This window comes from Taeniopygia guttata, chromosome 10 (genome assembly GCF_048771995.1).
Source record: "Taeniopygia guttata chromosome 10, bTaeGut7.mat, whole genome shotgun sequence".
NCBI classification, from domain to species: domain Eukaryota; kingdom Metazoa; phylum Chordata; class Aves; order Passeriformes; family Estrildidae; genus Taeniopygia; species Taeniopygia guttata.
This window is the reverse complement of record NC_133035.1, coordinates 10,724,286-10,745,752: the sequence shown is the minus strand read 5'-3', so window position 1 is coordinate 10,745,752 and position 21,467 is coordinate 10,724,286. Positions and strand designations below refer to the sequence as shown.

The window sequence follows — 21,467 nt, the reverse complement described above, 5'->3', positions numbered from 1 at the left end:
CTGCAGTCTTTTGGAGACTTCACAACACATTCTAAATTTTCTTATGCCATTTTTGTACTTAAAAGTAGGAAATCTACAGTAACACTAAGCTGTTCCATGGTGTTTTATCTAAGCATTTCAATTACTTGTTTCATCAGACATAAACCTACCCAAAGCAAAGAGGATTTTAATTTATTATTCATTATTTAAATTACAGAATTTTTTGAACATGACACTTTACTGTATTTCACACTCCCTGAAAACTACAGTAAGTACAGTATTAAAAAACATATAAAAAGGAAAGATGCAAACCTTTTCAAAATCTTTGTAATATATTTAAAAATACTTATGCCACTCCTTTATAGATTCAAGAGGCTAATTATTGATTAGAGAATTTTTCATAAAATTCCAATTCTTTTATGTTTAAAGATGGTTTTACAGTCTGCAATGACTTCACAAAATGTTCCTGTTTTACAGCAGTTGCTTCTAGTCCATTCTCTTGCAATGCCAACAAAGCAGCCTTTAAAAAAAAAAAAAAAAAAAGAAAACTAACTTAGTCCTTATCATGTTTTAAATTGTAAAGCATATTGTAAGTATTCTAAGATATTTTACAAGGTACAGAGCATTAGTTAAAGCATCTGAAAACAGCATTGTGTAACTTACAGTTATTTAACAACTGATAAAGATCCAAGTAAGGTTATCATAACTTTTTCATTCACTATTTCTATCTGGATTAGGCAATACATCCTTTATGACTTATGCATTTGGATTTTCTTATAGTCTTCTGTCTTTTATAAAACTCAACTCAAGTTCTGGATCTCTCTTCTCTTATTCTCTCTCTTATTTTTTTCTTTCTAGACTTGACAGTACCTGCTAATTTCAGCTTGCAGTACAAAGAATGCAATTCACCTAGATGTGAGCATGGATTAGAGAGGACCACATGAAATAAAGGGTAGTACAGTTCCTTGACTTCTAGTAAATTATCACAGACAGACTTTATTCTTATTTGGTATTTTATTTAAATAATGAACCATTGTTCAGTTCTTCTGTTTTAAGCATTTTCTTTGGATTTTCACTGCAAACTGGGAAAGTACCTGTACTACAGATGGCTTAGTCACATCTATGAGTTAGCTCTCTTTTTTAATTCAAAGTTGTTATTTAGAGTTTATTTCACAGGTGAGCCAGGTTTTTCTTACCTCCTTGCACAGATTTTCAATATCAGCTCCAGAGAAGAGGTCTGTTAGGACTGCCACATCTTGTAATGACACACTGGTATCTAATGGAATTTTTTCGGTGCAGATTTTCAAAATGCAAAGTCTTCCCTGTAAATTGATGCATATTATGAAGAAAACAAAACCAAACAAACTAAAAATTAATCTTTTTCCAAAGCAGTATCGAACTTGAAATTAGAGCCAAGGAAAATCCAGCAAAGTACCAAAACTACCTGGTTTTGGTGGAAGAATAAAATGCTATTAATGAAGATAATACACTTCTGGTTGTCTCATATATTTAAGGTCTGTTATTCACAGTCACTCCTTGCTTCAAGAAAACAGAGTATTTTAGGCTGAACAGGCCTGATTTGGCATGCTTTGGGACACCTTTTTTTTTGTGCAGCTCAGGACAAATAGCTACATTAGCCTTCGGAACACAAAAATTATTTGAAGCAAGGACAGACAATTTATTTTGGTATGTCCTGAATTGTAGCTTGATTTTGTAAATATACATTTTCTCTATTTTCCATATGCAATACTGTAGCTACCTACACCAGTGAAATTGTAATTGGTGTTTAAAATACAAATATCTTTATTACTTTTTAAATTTTTTTCATTGTACCTTGAATTTGGTGACTGATCTCCAGTGAAACACCCACCATTTGTCAAATAAGTTACAGGAATATGCCCCCTTTGCTCTTAAAGTACGCTGGCAAGGAATATCTCTCCTTTTAAAGCCACATATGGATGTGTAATACCTCCAGATCTGGTGGTGGAATATAGATCATCTTGTCCAGCCTTCCAGGACGGAGTAAGGCATCATCCAACATATCTGGTCTATTTGTTGCAGCAACTACCATGAAATCTTTGCTCAAATTTTCCTGAAACTCTAGCTGCATAAGAGATCACGTAAACAAATCAGTGCACATGTCTAGGATAAATATTATCAAAAGCTATTAGTTAACTACTAACGAGAAGAGGGGAAGGGCAAAAAAATAATGTAATGTTACAAGTAGTTATCTTCTCTTCAATATTAGTATTTTATCTTTCTTGAAGTTAAAAATTGCCTTGGTGCAATGCAGATTATATGACAAAGAATACAGTTAGTATCTGCCTTGGCAATGAAGACTTTTCGTTGACCAGATTGTAACAAACAACTTTTTATATGCAAAAAATTCAGTATCCTACAATTCTGAAACAGTTTTCTTTATTATTCCCTCAGAAAGTATCATCGTAAGAAAAAAAATATATACAAAAAAGCTGAATATTAAATGTTGTGAACAATTAATTGACAAGTGAAGGTATAAGTTTTTGTTTAAATAACTAACTGATCATAACTGTGCTGCTTTTGTATGCATTATGTGTGAGAAAGAACTGCAAATGAAGTAGGGGAAGTATTTAGAAAAAGTAAGCTCAGGGAAGAATTTGTTTAAGAGTAAAAATTGTGCAATCAATCTAAAAAATTACTTTAGTGTCAAGAAAAGGATTTTTGTGACAGAAGATGAACACCCAACTAATAATGCTCATTAGCCTGTGTGGGTATTTTGTGCAAACAAACCCTCACTGAGAAACAGTGTATGTAAAAACAATCAGCAGCCTATATACAGTATCTTCTAAAAACAACTAATTATGATAGAGTAAAACAGCTGCCTGTATGTTTTTAAGTTAAAGGATTTTAAGTTTAAAATGGGAATGCCAACAACTAAAATTTTTCAAACAACTGGACAGCACTTCTTCTTCCTATACAGAACAGGGAGCATAAATACCTTTCTTTCCTCATCACTTTGTTCTTGGCACTGAGCCTCAAGCTGTAGCTTGCCTCCTCTTCTTTCTGTAACTTTCAGCCCAACCCCATCCAGTTCATTGAGAAGAACAGAAAGAACCCGCTCTGAGACACCATGGCCAGTTCTGCAGAGTGCCCGAGATCCCAGGATAGAATCAATCTCATCTAGGAATATTATTGCTGGAGTATTTGCTCTTGCTTGGCGGAAAACCTTTTCAACAAATGTTAATAAAATAAAACATTAATGCCTGCAGTCTATTAGTTAAGGTGAAAAAAGAATCCCACTTACATGTACTCTGTATTTTACCTAACTTTAAAGGTACATTCATAATAATTCTTAAGAGCTGTTCTGGCTTACACTTACTATCGACAAATTCTGCTTCTTTTTTATATTCCTAAATGAACTGAAAACAAAAGGCTAGAAATCTAAAGTTATACACTGGGATAATTTTAAGGATAGACTCTCACTTTATCTACAAGTCAATCTGTAAGCCATTTCTATTGTATAATCAGCTCTATCATCTTTTCAACAACAGAAGTTAGGTGTAACGAACACTTTACAAAAATCAAGCAAAAACAGACTACAGAACCTTACACAAATTAAAAACTGTACCTGAGACAAAATCTTCTCTGAATCTCCAACGTAAGGTGAGAACAGGTCAGCACCACTTACAGAGAGAAAGGAACAGTGACAACTTGTGGCCACAGCCTTCACCAGCGTGGTTTTGGCACACCCAGATGGCCCATAGAGAAGAATACCCTTGGGATGAGACAGGCCCATCCTGGCAAATGCCTCAGGAAATTTCATAGGCCACTCAATACTCTGTCAATACATAAAAAAGGGATGAAATTCTTAGTAACAATAAAACTGCCAAGTATGTATTTTCCTCCCCTTGATACAAACATTAATTGGAAATCAGAGAATAGTGATTTAGTCTTTCCTCATAAAATGCCCTCTGCTTAAATTTTCTATTTGAAACAGAACTGAAAGTATTCCTGAAGAGATAACAGCCAAGAGCCATCCCTGGATAAACATTCAGGAATTGAAAAATTATCTGGCTACAAGTTAAGCATTTTTCAGCTACTAAAAACATGCCTATTTTCCTATGATATTACTATGCTCGGTGGTGGTAACTGCAAGATTCCTAATTCAAACATTGTGATAACACTGTAATAATGTTAAAAATACAATTTATAATCAGGTAATTTGCAAAAGAAATAATTTTCATAATGCAGCGTACAGAATACCTTGGAGTACATATTAGAAATTAGCTGTTTATCTAAATTAGTTTAATGCATTACCTGTTTTAACTTTAATTTCACATTGTCAAGACCACCAATTTGCTCCCAAGTTACAGGTTTGCACTCTGTTAGTCCAACTGCACTTCGAAAAGAGGATGGTTGAATTTTTTTAAAAGCTTCTTGGAAATCTCCCATGTTAACCATGGTTTCAGTTTCAGTTGAATCCTGAAAAATTAAGCCCAGATAGAGCATATTAACACCATTTTAATGCAATACTTAAATGCTGCATTAATATGCAAAACACATCACATAGCACTAAATACAACTAATAAGGAAGTCAATACCTGACCTAATGAGCTTAAACACAGCACATACAAAAGTGCAATATAAAGTAAAATATGACCTCTTTAATAACAAGTTTTTACAAAAAAAGTTTATCAGAAATAACAAGTTTTAATAAAAAAATTTAACAGAAATTAATGTTTCAGAGAAAACTACTAGTCCCTAAACTATACCTCTATTAGGCAGTGATCTGCTAAATCAAATAGTTGCTTTCAGGGTTAACATACATCACATCACACAATCTTACAAATAGAAATAAAAAAGTTGCAAAACCCATTTTCACCACACACTGAATAATGTAACATATTTTATCTGAAACAGGTTATAAAATGCCACTATTAAAGCACAGATACAGTAACAGGACTAAGGAGAGAACTTAAAGGAGCAAAAAATAGCATATTTATATTTATGACTGGTGTGATTCTTCAACATGTTGAGCTTTTCAAGTAAAGTATTAATGAGGAAAGGGTAGTACAAATATTACTGACATTGTTCTTGACTGTTTTGCAACCATACCAAAGAGCTGTGGGACACAGCCTGCATGGCAGCTTCTCTGCAGAGTGCTGTAAGGTCAGCTCCAACGTACCCAGTGGTCATTTCTGCCAGCTTAGCCAAATCAACCTCTGCAGAAATGGGCATGTCTGATGTAAGCAACTGCAGGATGGATCTTCTCTGTGTAACTGTTGGGGTCCCGATAATAACCTAAACCAAACACAATAAACAAAAAATTTAAGTAGATAATTTGCCATTCTCATTTATTTTACAGACCTAAGTAAGCAACTTTGTCTCTGCTTTATATCAGCTACTGAAAATTTATATATACTTATATCCCAACTAAAGAGTTTTACAGGAAACCTATTGCCAGTTCTATACAAATGACAAATATTTAAAATACCATTTACTTTCCAAGTGAACAGTGTTTGCATAAAGATTTGTTGATAAGACACTAAAATAATAATTTCCTTACATCACAAGCACTAAATTAGACTTATATGATAGGAAAATATAAAATAGATAAACATTCATACATTATTGAAAACCTGGTAAAACATCATCATTAAAATACATATCATATAATAATGAATTATTAATTAATAATTATTAACTAATTATTATAAAGACTAGAAAATAATTAGATTTATAATTATGAGAGCACTAAAGAACTTGATTGAACTGGTGATCTAGGAGTGGGTTTAGCCAGGAAAATAAACAATACAAGCACAAGCACTGTGTGTTGTATAACTGCATGTGTTTTTCTTCTTTGGACTACTAGGCTAATGGAAGTTTTCCAGAGTAGACCCAACCTCTGTTACTGAAACCTGAATAGAAGTTTTGACACAGCAGGTTACTAGTTCTCTCTCACAATAAATTTTTAAGGAGAAATGCACAAATCTGCAGTCTAGGATTTAGATGGAAAAAATCCAATCCTCTAAAGCTCAGCATCTGTAAGCAAACAAAGCCCCTGAAGATCAGGTAAACGTCTTTATGATAAAGAAGTAAAAGGACTCCTCCCATCCATTTCCATGTACATGGAGCTCTCAGTGATCTGAGTAAAAAACACCAGCACAACCATACCCAAGTTGCAGCAAACTAAAGACAGAAACAGGACACCTGTCTCAAACCTGTAGAATCCCACTAGGAAACATTACTAGAATACATTAAAAAAAACTATTAACAGCCCCCTTCCACCTCAACAAGGAAAGAAAAATATTAATGTATGAGTAACAGGGTTTATTTACCTCTCTATCAAATCTGCCAGGTCTTCTCAGTGCAGGGTCTATGGCATCGGGCCTGTTTGTTGCTGCCACAATGACCATCTTACCCTCACTCCCTACACCATCCAGCAGCGTCAGCAACTGAGCAACAATACGATCTTCAGGAGCATTGTTCGAGCCTCCTCGCTTTGGGCATAAAGAATCAATCTCATCAAAAAAGAGAATGGTTGGGCCCTCGTTTGACATCTCTCTGCCTTTTTCAAAGACTCTTCGCAAATTCTCTTCACCTTCTCCTGGTCTTGAACCATGGAGGGCTGGGCCACTGATGCCAAACAGATATGCACCCAGCTCTTTGGCTACTGCCTTTACCATTAGAGTTTTCCCCACACCTGGGGGCCCAATTAACAGCACTCCATTAGGGACAGAAAGACCCAGCTTCTTGAAAGTTTTTGGAAAGCGGAAAGGCAGATCAATCATTTCTTTCAAAGACTTCCCTACATCATCCAGTCCCGCAATTGGAGTTTTTGCAGTGTCTTCTGACAGATGTCTGTACCATTCTAAAGTGATCACCTCCTTAATTTTTATGCTTGTTTGGGCAGTTATCAATCCAGCTTCCTCCTCCTCCACCAAAGGAGATGCAGACAGTATTTCAATATACACCACAGGATTTTCGGGACTTGGGGCAACAGTAACAACATAACGAGGCGAAACGTACACGTTTCTTAGCAGTTCTCTGATGGTCTCCTGCAACACCGCTCTGGGAGTCGACTTTTTCAGCGCGGCGCTCTTGAGGACCACTCTGACGGCCGCCGCCCGCAGCTGTCGGTGCGGCAGCGGCCGCAGCCGGGCCAGGCCCAGCGAGAGGCCGCGCGGCTGCCGCGCCCTCAGCCCCGCGCTGCTGCAGCTCAGGTCGGCCTGCAGGTACCCGTCCGCCAGGTCGTGCCGGGGCCACGCCGTGCACAGGCAGCAGCCGCCGGGCAAGGAGATCCTCAGCGGGGCGCCGATTCTGGCTCCCAGGAAGGAGAGCGCGGCAGGTCCCAGGCGGCACCGCTGCGTGCCCTCATCTCCTGGGTCCGGCGGGAGTAGCTTTAAGACTGCCGCCTCCATCGCTGCCTCCGCGAGCGAGGGCATCAACCCCCCTGCTCTGCGCGGGCCCGTCGGCCCCTTACTCACCGCGCCTCGCCCTCCCGCGGGGCTCCCGCTCCGCCCGGCACCGCCGACCCGCGGCAGGCGGGACGGGACCCCCGGCCCGAGCGCACCTCAGCCGCTCGCGCGCTGACAGCCGGCCCCGCGCATGCGCCACAGCGGAGCACGCGCACTGCGCCCCGCCTTGGCCCCCACAGCGTGGCGGAGTGAATTCGGTGCGAGTGGGGCTCCGAGGCCATCGAGTGCAGCCTGTCTGCCAGCATCACCGTGTCTCAGAGTGCCACGTCCAGTCTGTCCTTAAACACAGCCAGGGACAGTTCATTCAATATCTAGTCGCCCTTCCTGTGAAGGATTTTTTCCTAATGTTCAACCTAAACCTCCGCTGGTGCAGCTTTGAGACTGTGGCCTTTTGTCCTGTCTGGGAGAAGAGGCCAAGCCCCACCTGGCTACAGCCTCCTTTCAGGGAGTTGTGGAGAGCAATGAGGTCCTGCCTGAGCCTCTTTTTCACCGGGCTCTGTGCTCCCTCAGCCATTCTTCATAGGATTTGTGATCCAGGCCTTTCAACATCTTTGTTGCCATTCTGTTCCAGTCCCTGTTCCAGTCCCTCAATGGCCTTCCTCAACTGAGTGGCCCAGAACTGGCCACAGTACTTGATACTACACAGTAGTTTGCCACCTCCCTCATGCCCTGCCTCAGCCACTGCCCTGGGCCTTCCCTTTCGAAGGGCTGTCAAAGCAATGCTTGTGAGGTGAGTGCTGTGCCGTGGAGATTTCTTATACCCTCATTCCACAGATGAAATACACTGACCCCCCCCTTCTAATTGTCATCTGGCTTGTGCTCCACAGAGCTGGTCACAACAGGGCTTGTTTGCCACCCTCATTTCTTTGCCCTCTTTTTGTGCCCTCAGCACTGCCCGCTTGGTTGGTGCTTCTGAAACATCTTCCCAAACGTTTGGCTTCCCCATTCCTGTGCCCCTGCCAGTGCTTCCCTCTGCTCCTTTGTCACCAGTGGTCACCGGTCACCGTCACTCAGCTGTGGGTGCTGGTTAAAAACTGTGGGGAGCCACACGATTGTCTTGAGAAGCTGCTGATACAAGTAATTAAGACACAGATACTCATTCAACATTTGGTAAACCTGTTGTAGTATAGCTTAGTCAGCATTTAAGAAAAGTTTTGGTCCACCACCTTCTTAGATTATGCCATGAATTGTGTGGTGCTTTTATAAAAACTTTCTAGGAGGTCTGTCAGTGTTGTGGGCTACAAGATAAAATTTAGTATGTGCATAGTTTTATTCTTGAAAGTAGCTTCCTTTTGAATAAAGTCACACATGTGCTGAATACACACAGACTATGAGACCACAGACATACAAAAATTGGGATGTCACATGCTCAATGCTAGTCAGACACAGTCAAATTCACAGAAAACCCAGAGAAGGTAGGGCAGTGTAAGAAAACCTTTGTGGTTTAATCACATTGCTTACTGAACCAAGGCTGTACACAAAGTATTTCAGTAAGCCATGTGAGTAAAAGCAGGCAGTGTTAAGAGAACCAGTTCATAATAGTTCTAAATGCTGAATAGTAACTCACAAAATTTTATAGGGCTGCATAGTGTGAAAAACAGCAAGCCTTCTCCTTGAGCCTAATTATGTGCAAAAGGGCCTGTAAATAGATTTCCTTTCAATTCATTACCAAATTTTCTGATTTCAGTGTTTATTTTCTATTCCTCTACTCCTGGATATCTACTTAATCTTTCTTTTCATAGCACGGTTATTTACTGCATACATATGCAAATGTTTATATGGAATATGCTCATATGGATTATGTAGACTTAGCAGGTATTTGTTTGGAGGACATACTAATGTCTGTCCAGAGAATGTACAGACAAAAGATTATAAGGAGCTTTCATTCCAAGAAGGCAAGTGTATTTTCAAGCCAATGTCTTATAAACATATTCTCTTGTTTTATTTCTTTCCAGCAAAGGTTCTCATAAACATGAGTGCCCTCAAGTACGTACTCAAAGCATACTCTGTTTAAAATGGCAGATTTGTGTTTCAGAGTTTCAAACTGTAAGTGGTAGATCCTCTGCTTGGTTTTAGAAAGTTGTGTTTAGGAAAGGAAAGTATGGGAAATTGAATATTTGTAATGAGCTCTGTGATTTATATTCATATATAGTGGTTCCCTCTAACAGACTTATTGTAACATCTGGAAAATCTGATTTCTCACGAGAAGGAAAACACCTGCAAATCTAATCTTAAGTAACAAAGTAAAAAAATTAAGTATTCAATATAAAAACTCTGCTATTATTGTTTGATGAGTGCATTTAAGTAAATTTTTAATTAAACTTCTTTTAAGTTTTTTCTGTATTTTATTGCTGTAATACTGATTATTTTACTTTAAGACACTGATAGTTCAGTTCTTTTTAGTATAGTGAAGCTCCCAAAAAACTAATATGTCCTATTGAAAGAGCAGAGGATGGGCTTATTTTTAACAAATTGTGGAATCACATGTATGTTATTTATATATTTTCTTAGAAAACTTTGCTGAGTGACATTACTCTTATGTCAAATGCATACTTTTTAGTAGCCATGCTTCTGAATAATTTACAGACCCCAAAATTTACAAAGTGGCAAACAACATTCCTCCAAGAATCTCATTTAAATTGGCAAAAAACTGAAAGTAATGTTTTAAACAGTTTTCTCACTGTTCACTAGATGGCAGCTGATCTTCAAAAATGGCTGTATTTCTCCTTTGAGATCTGATAATTTGGAGGGAGTAGTCATCAGTTCTTGGAGAAATCAAATATTATCCAGCATTGTCTTCACTCCATTTCTAATATGAAACTGAAAAACCAGCACTCTGAATGTTCAGATAATTTTCAGCTTCATTGCTTTTTCTTGTTGGGCTTGTTGCTCTCTATTTCTAGGGAAGCATGTTACTCTTTTTTTTTCCCCTTTCATATTTACTGTGCCAGACTAACTTCTTTTAAAGGAGAACATAAAATAATTAAAGGTTCTAAAAAGAAAGAACAATATTTCATTGTTCTTTTTTTTTTATTTGTAGTGGGTTTTGGTGGGCTAATGTTCAAAATTCCCAATTATTGTAACTCAAGAAATAAAATAATTGTATTGTTACAATAATTCCCTGCATACAAAGTCAATAAAATATTAAACTGATTCTTTTTTTAAGTAGGTCTATTACTGGAATGGAAATCTTCATTTTAAATTGACAAGTAAACTGTTTTTAACATAGTCGTTTTTCAAGGTAGATGGATTTGAAGATGTGGTCTGATTGTTTATTAATCAAATAAGGATAGTTCAAAGTGAGTAGCTGGCATGTGTATGCTTTAGGGCAAGATTTTAGTGTTTGTGGAGGTTCTTTGAGTATAAATGCTCTATTACACTTAGGCCAGATATTGCACATTTCAAACACCAGGCTTTGTTATAACAAAAGCTCATAAATAAATAGTAAAGACATGCTTAAAAATGGAATAGAAAGACCTTTTGTATGTCTGCATGTCTTTCTGGGAGGGCCACCCTCAATGTGTTTACTTAATTTTCTAGTGATCATCCAGTCTTGTATCTTTACATGGAAAAAGTTCCATTGCAGTTAGGAATTTTGGATTGGCAAGGCCCAGGGGATGGGTTAGGCTCAGGCCTTACAGTGTGGAAAATCTCTGCCTCCTGACAGAAGTTTCAGAGAAATCCCTGCACCGTAGGTGGATACCATTGATGCTGCATCTCTACCAGAAGTCATTGCCATCATGGCAGATGCATCAGGAAAAATGTGTGCCTGCGCCTGGAGCCTGCCAGCTTAAGAAACTCACTTGTCTAAAGTTGCCAAGGAAAGGATTTTATGCTTAGGCTCTACATTTCTTTGGGAGTGACTGGAGTCCCAACTGCACTTTCCCTTCACTTGAAACTTTGGGGTGAAAGCTTTTCAAAGAAGGGAGAATGGACAGCTGCAGATAATTTAACAAGATACATTTTTAAATTTTTCAGTATTTGTCTATAACACCTTTTGATTACTACTTAGGGATGCTTGGTTATCTGTTTCGGCATAATATATAATCCAGTGGTTCACTTCTTTTGGATATGTAATAGTGAGATCTTTGTGTGGTGTTCAGTATAGGAATGGAAGTAGATTGGTTGAGATTTAGAGAAGGGCCATACAAACCTGAGGGACTTTGCAGCAAAGTGGCATGTTAAACTCAGTATACAGCTATGAGAACAAAGGGGAACAAAGGGAAGAGCAGTCAAAAACTTTCTAAGGATTCTACCCAGGCACTCTATGAATCTTTGAAGTGCCTGCTTTTTTGAACAGGAGCAGAGCTTAAAGGCTTTAGGTTGGAAGCTGGTTGTTCAGTAAACCTGTTTTCCCACCTAGAACTTTGGTTGAAAAATGTTTAACAATTTTTTTACACTTCCCTTCCTGCACACCACAGCTATGTGTTGTACTTTTTTCTCTCCTCCAATTCAGATAGGTAGATTTTCTTTTTTATCTATCTTTTTCAGGTTGTGTCATAGGCCATATTGTTTTCTTCAGCTATAATCACTTCCTTGCACAGCCACAGAGCATTCATGTTAGACTATCTCTTATACTGATTTTTAGGGCAGGAATGTATATGTCATTGAATCTTAATTTAAAAACTCCAGCAAGATCAGGTAATTTACAATTTTTATTGATAGGAGTAAATTAAATACATTGGCCTACAAGCAAATATTTTAATATAGAGGTATTACAAAGACTAAATACTAAATCAGCAGCTAATTAGAGTAATTAAGAATAAGATGTATATGAAACATCTGTATTACCATGGCCAGCATCACCTGCATTCAGGTTATTTTTTTTTTCAGGTACTTGTTTTACTCACTCCACTTGGCTTTGGTTCCTAATAATTATTTTTTATGGTTAGGTTCAATGCCGTTATTTAAAGTATTTTTGTGAAATTTGAAATCCCTTCCCTTTGGAGACTGTAAAATTAGGTAAATGCACTAGCAATTAATCCATTTGTGTTATCATGGGAAACAATCAGCTTTTAGAAGGGGAGCTCAGTGCTTAATTATGTTAGAAAACCTTTGATGCACTTGTTTTTGCTTCCTTCTGTTTCACTGCTTTATGTTCCCAAACCCTCTCAGGACTCAGAGTGCACTGATGGGCCTTAATTACCCTGACCACATTTACCTGGGTTCCCCACCCACACCTCTGCCCATGAGCCCCAAACTCTATTTAAGCTCCGACCTTGGGCTTTATTTTGGGTTGTTGGTTTGTGTTTTCACAGCGAAGTCTGCAGTGTCTGACTTGTTTATAGACCTGCTTCTGTTGGTACAGTTTTGTTTGATGGCCTGGGCTTTTGGGCATTGTTCCTAGGCCTGTTTTGCTTGGGCTTAGGCTTCTTTGGGTGTGCCTCGCCTCCTTCTTATCAAAGTTGGTTGCTGGTTTCTGAACTCTTCCAGAGCTGCTGCTCCTTGTTATTCTCCAGGTCTGTTTTGTAGTGTTGCTGATATGTTGATAGTATGTGTACATTAGAATTTTTCTTTACATATATGGCCTTCCTTTTTTGGGAACTGTTTCCTTGTAAGGTTTTATGTTTTACTTGCATGCTATCCAAGTTCTCAATAAACCACTGTCAGTTGGTGTGGGTTTCTGAAACTATTTGAGTAGTTACCACATATTGTCATCTCTTGTAACTTATTGTTGTGGAGTCCTGTTTGCCTACTTTTATTCACAGTTTAATCATCAAGTGGAATGTAGAATATTTTATTCCATTAAAAAAAATAAGGAAACAAATGCATTCTAAAAATTACTTGTGATTAAATGTTATTATTACTATTTTTGGAGATACCCTGAAACTTGTGTCATTTCCCTAGTGTAGAGTCCTTACAAAGCATGTTAATACTTGTCATAGCAATTCTTTAGTCTTTTATTTATGATTTTATACAAAGGGTGAGGGAAAGTACAAGAAATCATTAATATAATATTTCTTCACTGGGAAGGAATTTTATGTGACTGTCAAAATTAGCAGTTGCATCTAGATCATAATTTTGATTAAACTGGATGGAACTATTCTTTACCTATTATCTCTCTTTCTGTGGAGAGGTATATGAGCACCTTCAATTTTCTGAGACATTTGAGGTCTTGGTATTATCTGAGAAATGCTGATTAAAAATCTGCCTTCACCTTAGCACCAGTAATTTAATACAGTTATACCCATGAAGTGGTAAGTATTGAATTCTGTTAGTTAAACCATTGTGTTCTCAACTAAGTGCAATGTATTTGTTTTTTATGCTAAAGAAATTGTCTTTCAAGCATCAGATATGATACAGTATTTATAGAAGTCATCTGTGCTCTTTGAGAGGAGCAAATAACAAAGTAGAAAGGGACTAAGACAGCAAAACAAAGGTCAGGGACCTTGGACTAGGCTCCATGCGGGTAGTAAAAAGTAGGAAAGACAGTATTAAGGGAAAAGCAAGCATTCTTAGAATGGAAACCTGCAGTTTCTCTGTCCTTACAGGGATACATGTATTCCTTATGGGAATGTGAAATAATTCCATGGATATTTTTGAGCTGTTATATACCAGAATAGCTGTGTGGTTTATCCATATTTATGCACATCTCTCATGCTTTAGCTGGAGAGGTATTTTTGAAACTTTGGAGAGACAGTCAATATAGTTGTTGGTAAGAGGAGTTGTCTGTGAGGAGTATAATAATTTCAGTCTCTGCCTTTGGGAGGGGTCCTATGCCTTCAGTATTCCTCTTTCCTAAAACAAATATCTTGGAGCATAGTCATGCCCAAATATTGACATGTCTTCCCTTGTCATCATCCCTTAATTAGATTAATAATTCTACACTTGTATGAACTTTCACTTCACTGTCTGGATTTTTGCATTTCTATTTTTAAGATGTCTTGTCTACTAAGGTTTTAAGTATCCTTGAAGCACATTAAGTCATATGAATTGTGACTAGGGAATTAAACTCATGAGACACATGTGACAGTTCTCTCCCATAGATCTACAAGACTGAAAGTGACTACTGATTAAATATACTTGAAGAGGAGCTCTTTCTGAAGACTAATTCTTTCCCTCTGAATGTTCTGTGTAGATCTGCTTCTTGAAAAATGGTTTCATAAAGCTAAAGATTCTATTTTGGTTTTTCCAATCTGTTATGAAATTAAACATCACAGTAGAAACACTTTTCCTCAAGTCATGTAGTTTGTTTTACCCACATTGCTTTGACTCTTAGCCTTTTTTATTTTGTCAGCCTTTTTTCAAAGCTGTTAGAGATTGTGTCATTTTTAAGATTTTCATTTTCACTTAAGAAAGCTAGAGATCAGGGTGGATCTCTTCAAAGCTCTAAATTCACTTAATTGAAGGCAAAACTACATAAGCCATAAGTCATAGTTGTTTCTTACAAATTTAATGAAAATAAGAGGCTCAGTAATAACTTGCTTGTGGATTGGAACCAGCCATTGGCTGTATTACTTTTACCACTGCTAGAAAGAGGTTGAGAGTTGAAGTCCAAATTTGTAGGATTGTTTCCTCCATTGTGTGTAGACAACATTTTTTCTTAGAAGAAGCTCAACAGGGGATCAGTTATCTCCCAGGGAATTCATTTCAAAAAAACCACTAAGTATTGTGGGAGTTGGATGGAGCTCTGACAGCCAATTTAGGAAAAGCTGTACTTTGCACAAAACAGAATGTAACTATTTACAGTGTATTTGTGTGAAGCTTGTGGAGTTCTGCTGTGGAAGAATCTGTGTAAAAATTATTATATGCAATTGTTAAATATCTGCTGATCAAATTATTTTTCACCTTAAGAATGCAATTTTAATTATTTTTCTTGCTAAAGGTTCTGTTCTAGTCTGAGATTTGAAAGCTAGAATGCTTCCAGCTTGTGAAGTTACTAATAAGCACAATTTTCCTTTTCAAATTCTGTAGATGTGTCCTTTTGCTTTATTTTTTCTGAAATATTGCCTTTGCCTTTACAAAACAAAATCTTGGAAAAAGTGCAAACAGGGAGATTGAAATGATTAAAGATTTTCATGTACTTGTTTTTAAAGAGGATCTGAGGACCTGCTCAGTCATGTGACATCTCACTAGAATGACACTGAATATAGGAGTGAGGGTAAGTAGCTTCTTGGTACAAAGCTTTTGCCAGACTGCCTACCCAGATATATGCCCATGTTTTTGTTACACCCAGGTTTGATAAAGTGAATGCATTAATAGGCTCTCACCTTCAGATTCCTGTTGAATATCTGAGAGGACACTTGAAAAAAATTGATTTCCAGTAGTCTGAATTTAGAGGATAATGCATAGGAAAATCGTAAAATAAATCAAATGTCCTAAAAAGAAATAAGACGAGACAGCTGAAAATAAAACTTTAAAATTGGCATTTATAGCTGTTGTAGAAGTTAAAGTTATCTTGCAAAAAATTTAGAATTAATTTAAATGATTCATAAAATGCCCTTTTGTGTGGGCAAGGGAACCTGTGCAGTTTATGCTGCACTTCGCAATTCTTTCAACATATGTGCCTTCTCTGCACCTGCCTTGCAGTGACATCTGCTGGGAAAAGCAGGAAGCCGTTATTGTAATTACAACAGTCTGGAAAGAAAATTAATCTGAAATAAAATGTAAGTATAATTTTTCCAAGCATGTGTCTATTTCCCTATGCAAGATTCTGATATCATGAAGAGATGTAAGTAATACGAAAAATTCCAGTATTAAATTTTAAATGCAACTCAAATCAGTTACAATGGCAGCTTTTTTTCTTGGATACAGCCATATGTATTTACTGACATACAAAGAATAATTTTAAAATACCCATAAAACTAATCTTATGACTTAAAATATTTTAATTGCCATACTGATGTATGTCTCAAAGAAATGCTTCCCCCCAAACTTACAGTTGATACAACCACATTTTTATCTAAAATATTTTGATATTTCTTAATTAACAAATTTTGATATGTTTTATATCTTCATAACTTAACACAGTGCTTTAAACAAAAAAATCTCCTGTGTTCAGGGATAAGTGGGTTTTCAAAGGTAGTTTATAGATGACTGAATGGACACTGTGTCTTTAAGATTTGAGAAGTAGGAGAAAAATCTAAGTGATGTAGAGGAGAACTCTTTTTTTAAGGGCATTTCAGAAATGAAAAAGTGAAAAATGCCATGTTTGGTAGTCAGGCAGTTGTGGTGGAAACAAGAATTTGAGTGGTCTCTGTCCTCAAGTAACCCGATGAAATTATGATGGTATTTTAAATCGTGGAAATGGATACTTTAAAGGGGGACGTGCTGCAGAAGATGATAGTTATGAATGCTGTGAGGTAACATGAAAATACTTTGAATGTGCCTGCTTTTATCTGCTGATATTGGAGCTTTGCAGGTATTTCTGTCTGATGAAAGAGATGAGGAGCATGACCATGACTGATAGCCCAGAACGGCAGGTCTGGATTATTCAGCAGCTCAGGGCAGACATGTGTTTGTTGCGTGATTTAGCCCCGTTAGAGCTTCACTTGAACTGCCTGAAGGTTACATGTGGCTCAAGAACCACAAATTGGCCATGCCTACATTATGTGATCATAATGGAGCTTTCTGGACTTTATATAAACAGATAGCTTTAACTTGCTCCAATTTTTAGAAGTGCTTGAGATTTTTAACAACTGAGATTGATTTTCCCCATGTTTTCTCTTGAATGCCTCTGAAAACCAATAAAACACGTAACAAAACCCAGCAAGATGTAAGAAAAATCAGGCACTTATGATACTAGAGGGAAGAAAATGGTCTTCTGTCCATTCTTCCCTGTTTATAGAGAATTTGTGGTTCCTCTTCAGTGTGGGAAAATCTGTTGTGTCCATGGTGAGAGACAAAGAAATTGCTCTTGGCAGCAAGACAGGTAGTTAGGAGTCGGGGTCTCAAAGGCGGAGCGTAAGCAACACAAACGAGTTTTAATTGTAGACAAAATATGTAAAAGTATCAGGTTGCTGTGGCAGGATAGAGCCCTATGCATGAAATGAAAGCCAGAAACCCTTCTCTGTGCTGCTACAGAGGCAGTATAGATGCACATGAATTTCATGAGAAGCCACCTAGTCTCCACAGTCACAACTTCTTTTAGGAAGTTTATTGTTCATTTTAGGAATTTGTCTCCCACAGCTACATCAACAGAGCTTTACACTAACAGTACCTACTAAATAAAATTTGTTGGCTTAGAAAATTTGACAGGAAACTCAAACAAGCTCCCTTTGTTACAGCAGCAGTTGCTGTGGGATCAGTTATTAGTGTACTTATCTTGCATTATGTAGCTTACCATCATAGAGTTTAATATATCTAGCATGATGATTTCAGTGCAAAACTTAAATATTGAATTGAATTTATAATGCAGACTTCCCTTAGGACCTTTTAATGTATATGCTGGCATGCCCTGGAAAGGTGGAAACAGCAGCATTGTTTCTTGTGCAGGAGGGAGGAAAAATACACACATGGAAATACTGAAGTTGGTTCTGTCTCTGCTGTCTATGAAGATGCTGTGTTAGTGTTGCAAAGTACCACAAATGACAATCCCACCACAGAGCATCCTTCTGAATGCTGTGTCCTGAGAGAAATACTGCAGCTGGTAAGCTTCCAGGTCAAGGCTTTTTTTAAAGTCACAGTAAAATGTTTCCCCTGATTTTCTCAGGTGAATGTAAAGTATGTAAGTATGAAAGTAACATTATACTTAATGGTATAAAGTATAAAGTTACTTTATACCATAAATTAACATTATGGTATAAATCATGTCAAAACCAAGTTTTCTGATATATCACATTTAAAGTATTTGAGGGGAATTGAGCCATTGGTTTTGAGATATTTAATTGGAAAAAAACCTCAATAAATTACATGAAGTCACTTTCTTTATAGTTTTTTTAAAGGAAGACAACTGATTTGAAAAACTGGGTTGCTTTCCATTTTGTTAATGTGTAATGGTAATGTAGAAACACTGATATTAAGAGGTTACTTTGGAAGCAAAATCTTGTTTTAGCAAAAGGGTTTAAAAAAAGAAGTTATTTTGTGTGCGCCAGCTTCAAAAAAGTAATAAAAATGTAATGGCTATTGGATGTTGGAGTGAGAATTATTATTTTTCAATAAAAAAAGCATTGACAACATGCATGTTAGAAATGGAAAAAGCCTACTGTAGCCAGAGTTAAAAGAATGGACAAGGTTCTTCAAACTTAGAAGCAACAGTATATTTATTCAAAAATAGGCTTATAGCCTAAATAGTTACAGGATTTAGTCCTTTAACCTGTAACTGGGCTGCACGTTAAGTGGAGAACTGCTAATGAGAAATGTCAAGTTTTTCGAAAATAATAGTAAACTAGGTTGGAAAATATGTGGTATTTGGTATGTTTTTCATAGCAAACCTAAGTTGTGTTCCAAACACCTGGCTGTAGGTTAATTAAATGAGAGGTGCTTTTTGATGATCTAGAAAATACTAAGTAATTTTACAGAATACTTCATGTCCTTAGATTTACATTCAGAATGAACTCTTCATTTCAAAGGATGTTTTTTTTGTCTTTAATGGAAGTGCTACATCTTCCTGAAATATTTTGCTTATGCTAGTGCTCACTTATCTTTATGATTAGTGTTGCAATTTTGCCATAAATTGATAACCAGGTGAACAGCTAAAAATCTGAAGTGTTCATTGGTGACAAGATTGCAAATAATGACTTAATTTTAAACTCTTAAGTTTATTTTACAAGTCTAATAGCTGTTTATTTGCCTTTTATACTGTTGAGTTATACATTTGAAATTTCAAGTGATGTTTTCTCAGTTTTAATTTTAAACAAGAGTAGAAAACAATTGTGCTGAGAACTAACTTTAGGATTAAAATCCAAGATGTTTTAGTTTATTCAGCCACTCTTGAACAGAGTGCTTAAGGCACCTCTCATTTTCATTGTGTATTGATGTGGTCCTGTGGAGCTACTGTATTTTTCTGTGTTGTGTATAACCCTACCTTATTCTCTTCCAAAAGATAAAACCATCCAGATTTCTTTTTAATATATACAGTAATGTAGCTGGTAGTGCTTGGCTTTCCGTGTTTAATTCTCCTTTTATATAAATTTATAAGGAAGTTAATAAATTCCTACAAAAATGAGTCACAAAGACAGATGTGTGTGGTACCATGCCCACCTTCGCAAGAGCAATGCAATGGTAAAAAAGAAATGAGATTGCAGTTTGGGAGCACATCTTGCTGCTCTTGTGACAGTCCTCATCCTACCAAACATTTTATATGTGCATCTGGGAATTTTTTAAACTAAACTTGGATATTTCAGTGTGCTTTAAATGGGGAATTTCTAAAAGCTGTGCAACAAACTTCTTGAGAGAGTTCTCACCAGTCTTTTTCGGCTGTCCTTGATTTTTTGTGGCTTATGTGTGTAATAGTGCATCATATTTGTGTGGGTTTTATGTATAATTTTTTTTTTTAATAGAGGAGGTTAACACTCACAGCATTACAGTCCATGGTATTAAATTTGTAGTCATTGAAGTCTGTATTTTTATTCTTTAAGTCAGATAAAAAAATTAAGACAACATACTCCATCTTAAGTGATATTTAAGAAGCCTGAGTTTAAACATAAACCAAAATTACTGCTTTTGTCTGGCAGTGATTTATGTGAAACAATGTATCCACAGAGAATTCACAGAAGTCTTAAATGTGTATTAGTGAGTAGAATTTGAATGTATTTTTTAGATGGCCCAGTTTCAGAAGCAGACTAATATTTGGCCTCTAAGTCACTTGATAGTAACTGTTGTATGGCCAAAGCAGATGGACTGCAATTTTTCTTGTCTCTCTGATGTCTTGCCCTTAATCTTTCACCACTTGTGCACCACATGCAGGAGACAAAGCATCCATCAATGCAGCTAGCCATAACCAGATAAGTGAGATCAAAATTCCTGACTTCAGCTCTGCTTTATTTGCAAAACTTTTGCTTATAAACAGATGTTGGTGGTTCTTGTTCAAATCTTCTCTTAAAACATTTTTTTCCAGTGTACTGTATTAAAATCATGCTGCTGTTATTGACACATGCAAGTCACACACTGAGCAGTAATAAAAAGCAGTCCAATCAATTTTGAATTTTGCATGCTGTCATAATTGCAATTATATTCTTTACATCCTACAAGTGAAATTGGAATAGAGAGAATCCTTACTGGGATGAATATTCTAGACAGTTTCTATTCCTGTACTTTTCTTTCTTTTTGAGCATTCCTCATATTGTCTAATGGATTTGACAGAAATAGCAACACATTCACTTTTTCATTAGCAACAGATTCTCTTATTAAATTGTTTGAAAATTGAATAATACAGAGCTTAGATCCACTGTCCTTATATAGCAAATGATGAGGGTAGTTCACAATCTTCAAAAGCAGTTTTGTATGTGTATGTATTTGAACATCTGTCCACATGCATTTGTGGTGTAAGTGCACCTGCCCAGTCAAGACAGAATTTTTTCTGTCTAACTCTCCTCTTAGTCAGTGCACAAAGATAATTATAGTTTCTCATTTTATTTATTTTAACTCTTCTCATCACTGTGGTGTCCATCTCAGTATTATGACAGATGTGTGATAATCTGAGACTGGCTCCCTTTCTGGTGAGTGGTTCTCGATTAGTGAGGAGCTATCTCTGTAAAAGCTGAACTGCTGCTTGGCTGTTACAATGAGTAGATTTCTCTTTGTGTTGTCCTGGCCCTCTGTGTTCTTCCATGGGATTTGAACAACGTTATACATGGCAATGTGTTTTTAGTTCTTTACTGGTGAAGGAGTCTCTGGGATTCAGAAAGGTAGAACCAAAGCAAAATTGCTGATGTCTAACAATATTTTGTGTAATGCCAACAAGGTGTCTGATCACGGGCTTACAGAAATAGTACTTCAATTTGCACAATTAAAGTTCAAAGCACGATTTTTTTTCTTTATAGAATGGGAATGGATTTAAGATTATGATTTCTGATGTTCGGTGTTACTGGTTTTAGGTCATCTTTAGTTTTTCATCAAAGTATCTTAGAAATGTTAATTTTACAATGACCT

At 36.8% G+C, this 21,467-nt stretch overlaps 1 protein-coding gene across 1 annotated transcript; it reads right to left on the bottom strand.

Moving 5' to 3' along the window:
• Positions 1 to 140: 140 nt before the first annotated feature.
• AFG2B (AFG2 AAA ATPase homolog B) lies at positions 141 to 7,588 on the bottom strand. The gene is made up of 8 exons (XM_030281594.4): positions 6,297 to 7,588; positions 5,074 to 5,259; positions 4,276 to 4,440; positions 3,587 to 3,796; positions 2,957 to 3,184; positions 1,949 to 2,083; positions 1,176 to 1,301; positions 141 to 499 (listed from the first exon to the last, which is right to left on the bottom strand). Exons 1-8 carry the CDS (start codon positions 7,401 to 7,403, stop codon positions 359 to 361), a joined length of 2,298 nt encoding a protein of 765 aa, XP_030137454.3. The 5' UTR covers positions 7,404 to 7,588; the 3' UTR covers positions 141 to 358.
• Between the last annotated feature and the right edge of the window lie 13,879 nt (positions 7,589 to 21,467).

Coding starts and splice junctions, on each gene's coding strand:
- AFG2B (XM_030281594.4), bottom strand. CDS start 7,403: ATGCCCTCGCTCGCGGAGGCAGCGATGGAGGCGGCAGTCTTAAAGCTA. Junction 5,260..6,296: donor CTGGCAGATTTGATAGAGAG/GTAAATAAACCC, acceptor TGTTTGGTTTAG/GTTATTATCGGGACCCCAAC. Junction 4,441..5,073: donor CTGTGTCCCACAGCTCTTTG/GTATGGTTGCAA, acceptor TTAATTTTTCAG/GATTCAACTGAAACTGAAAC.